General features: G+C 44.6%; 1 protein-coding gene across 1 annotated transcript; it reads left to right on the top strand.

The window, feature by feature from the left end:
* Positions 1-1,800: 1,800 nt before the first annotated feature.
* LOC308169064 (C5a anaphylatoxin chemotactic receptor 1-like) lies at positions 1,801-2,877 on the top strand (the record flags this gene model as incomplete). Its single annotated transcript, XM_080543698.1, has 1 exon — positions 1,801-2,877. The coding sequence occupies one exon, from the start codon at positions 1,801-1,803 to the stop codon at positions 2,875-2,877; it is 1,077 nt and encodes a 358-aa protein (XP_080399824.1).
* Between the last annotated feature and the right edge of the window lie 337 nt (positions 2,878-3,214).

The following is a 3,214-nucleotide window of genomic DNA, read 5'->3' as shown; positions in this document are numbered from 1 at the left end:
GATGCTCCGATGAGGGTTTTTGGTGCCGATCACTGGAATCAGTGATCTGCCGATCCGATATCACCGATCACCGATCACAGCGTCGAAAATGGCAATTGAAGCATTCTATTTATTGTGTAGCATTATTTATGTTTTTAGGCAAGGCAAGTTTATTTGTATAGCACATTTCATACAACAGGGGCAATTCAAAGTGCTTTACATACATTATTTAAAATTACAGCAAGAGCATAACAAAATAAAAATTACAATGAATAAAAGCAAATATAAGAAGTAAATAGATAAAACATTTAAAAAGACAATAGTTAATGGAAAAAATACATTGATAGAAGTGTTTGTGTTTAATCATAACTGGTGCAAAACATGAAGGTTTTTAGCTTAGATTTCAATATTTTAAGGGTTTGGGTCTGTTTGATTTCTTCAGGGAGTTTGTTCCAGGAGCATGCAGCAGCGTGACTGAAAGCTGCTGCACCGTGTTTTGTTTTTATTCTTAACACCATTGACATTGTATATTAAGTATTCAAATGAAATTAGGAGATGAGAAAGTATCATGAATTGACAACCATCTGTTTTATTGAATTCACAACCACCTGTAGCTTACTTAAGGAAAAACAAATAAAATGTGAAAATAAAAATCATAATAAATAAAATGTACACTGTCACATCAAATGTGCAACATTCCACTCGAATGAGAAGAACTAGAGGCTCTTAGAGAACTTGGAGCTTATACTGTAGCTTTCCTGAGGAACAATAAACATACCCAAACTAAACTGCAACATAAACAGGCTATAGCCAAATATAAAATACTGTTTCAAGTCAATCAGTTTCAAGTCATATTTAGGAGGAGATAAGACAGCAAGTCAGCAATAATCAATAAAACCAGTCTCTTGCTCTGCTGCAGCAGCAGGACATCAGAAAGCAGCCTGCGCATCTGTGGCTTGAGTGCGATGGGGAAATATCTATATTTTTTATTATGAGAGAAATAAAAGGCAACATTAATTAATGTATTTAATGCATTTTGTAGGTTATGCTTAACAATTTTATTATTAATGAGGCATGGGCTTGGCCCCATAGCATTCTATTTATTTATTTATTTATAAAACGGCTGAGAACATAAACAAGTATAAATACAGATATTGAATACACTGGAGATACACGAGGGAGCGAGACGACTAACCACATGGGATCAGAATGATCAAGCATCAGACGGCAGGTTGTGGGTTTTTTATGTTGCTGGTTTCTCCTCCTGAGATTGTAAGCACCTGCTGGAGCCGGTGCAGCTGTCCCAGATTGGGCTTGATTAGTCTCAACGAGCGGTGCCGAGGTGGGAACGAGTGGAGCCGAAGAGGGATCCACAACAGTGTTACTAGACACCTGGTCTAGACATTGGTGAAAAAAGCTATTGGTAAGATTTCTTTTCGCAGATGGTCAGATGATCTTAATATTCCCTAACTATTAGGTGTGTGTGTGTGCGCTTACATGTATGTGCGTGTGACTCCTTTCACTGAGTAAGTCTCTCAGTTTACATGTATGTGTTTAGGAGAGAGAGAGCACCTGCATACGTTGATATGAGTAAAGCAGAGTTGTGGAGAGGGGGGCCCATTCACTGGACCTTTTCTGGGGCCCAGACATTTCTGTGGGTGGGCCTTAGCACAAATGCCTTGCATTCCTTGCATTCCTTTAATCGATGCTCAACCTCTCTGGCAACCTCCTATACTGTGGGTCAGCTTGTTGCACATTCAGTATCAATAAAATAATTGGTTTCTAATATTTCTGAAATCCTCTCAACAGTCACCTTCAAGCATGGATGCTTACAACATGGAAGATTTTGAATTGGATTTGGACACATTTTTCACTCAAGAGGAACTGGAAAACGTGACTCTAGTCACACTTAAGGAGGCTTCGGTGGTTGGACCCCGTCACTTAGTGGCTCTGATCTGCTATGGCCTGGTCTTCCTCCTGGGTGTCCCGGGCAACGCCCTGGTGGTGTGGGTGACGGCCTTCCGCATGCCACGCTCTGTCACCTCAGTGTGGTTCCTCAACCTGGGTCTGGCTGACCTGCTGTGCTGCCTTTACCTGCCTCTGCTTATGGTGCCCCTGGCCCAGGACCAGCACTGGCCCTATGGCCCTATGGCCTGTAAACTGCTGAAGGGGCTCATCTACCTGGTCATGTACTGCAGCGTGCTGCTGCTGGTGCTCATCAGCCTGGACCGCTGGCTGCTGGCCAGCTGGCCCGTGTGGTGCCAGAACTGGAGGACGCCTCGGTGGGCCGGCTGGATGTGTGCTGGAGTGTGGCTTCTGGCACTCCTGGGTAGCATCCCCCAGTTTGTTCATTTGACGGAGGTCCGCTTCAGTAGCGCTAAGGCCTTGTGTGTCGGCTCCTATACTAAAGCCAGTGGCTGGCCTGTTGCCACCCTGCGTTTCCTGGTGGGTTTCCTACTGCCCTTCCTGACCATCGTGGCATGTCATTGGGTGGTGTACAGCAGGGCGGGGCATGGAGCACCAACCGGGTTGGGGTCAAGGAGAGCCAACAGGGCACGTTCCCGACGCACGTTGAGCGTCATTGTTGCCGTGGCACTCAGCTTTTTCCTGTGCTGGCTTCCACTGCATCTGCTGGACTTCCTGTTGCTCGAGACCCCTCTAGACTCACCACACAGTGCTAACGTGCAGCTGGCACATGCCTTGGCACTCTGCCTGGCATACTCTAACAGCTGCCTCAACCCACTGCTCTATGTGTGCCTGGGTCACGGCTTTAAGAAGAGTTTGACCGCTTCCTTGCGCAATCTGTTGAACTTTGCTACTGAGGAGCCAGTGGCCAGACCAAACATCTCCAACACTAAGAGCTCAGAGGAAAAGACCAAGGAGATGACGGTTATGTGATGTTGTGTGTACAATGTTTGTGTCTCCCTGTGTGTGTGTGTGTGTGTGTGTGTGTGTGTGTGTGTGTGTGTGTGTGTGTGTGTGCGTACATGTGTGGGTGTTTATGTATGAGTGTGTGTTCTGGGAGAACACCATACAAGTCAAAGTCATATTAATAGTTGCTGAAGGAACTGAGAGTACATATAATATAATACATATAATATAATACATATAATATAATACATATAATATGCTGGTAAAGTGGAACGTCACTGGAGGCACCCCACCCAAACAAGCAGTGCTGTGACATTGACATGGTGATGCATATATTTGGCTGTCAAACCACCATAAAAACTAA

Source organism: Nansenia antarctica (genome assembly GCF_963989245.1).
Source record: "Nansenia antarctica genome assembly, chromosome: 12".
Taxonomy (NCBI): Eukaryota; Metazoa; Chordata; class Actinopteri; order Argentiniformes; family Microstomatidae; genus Nansenia; species Nansenia antarctica.
This window is presented reverse-complemented; position numbering and strand designations above follow the sequence as displayed.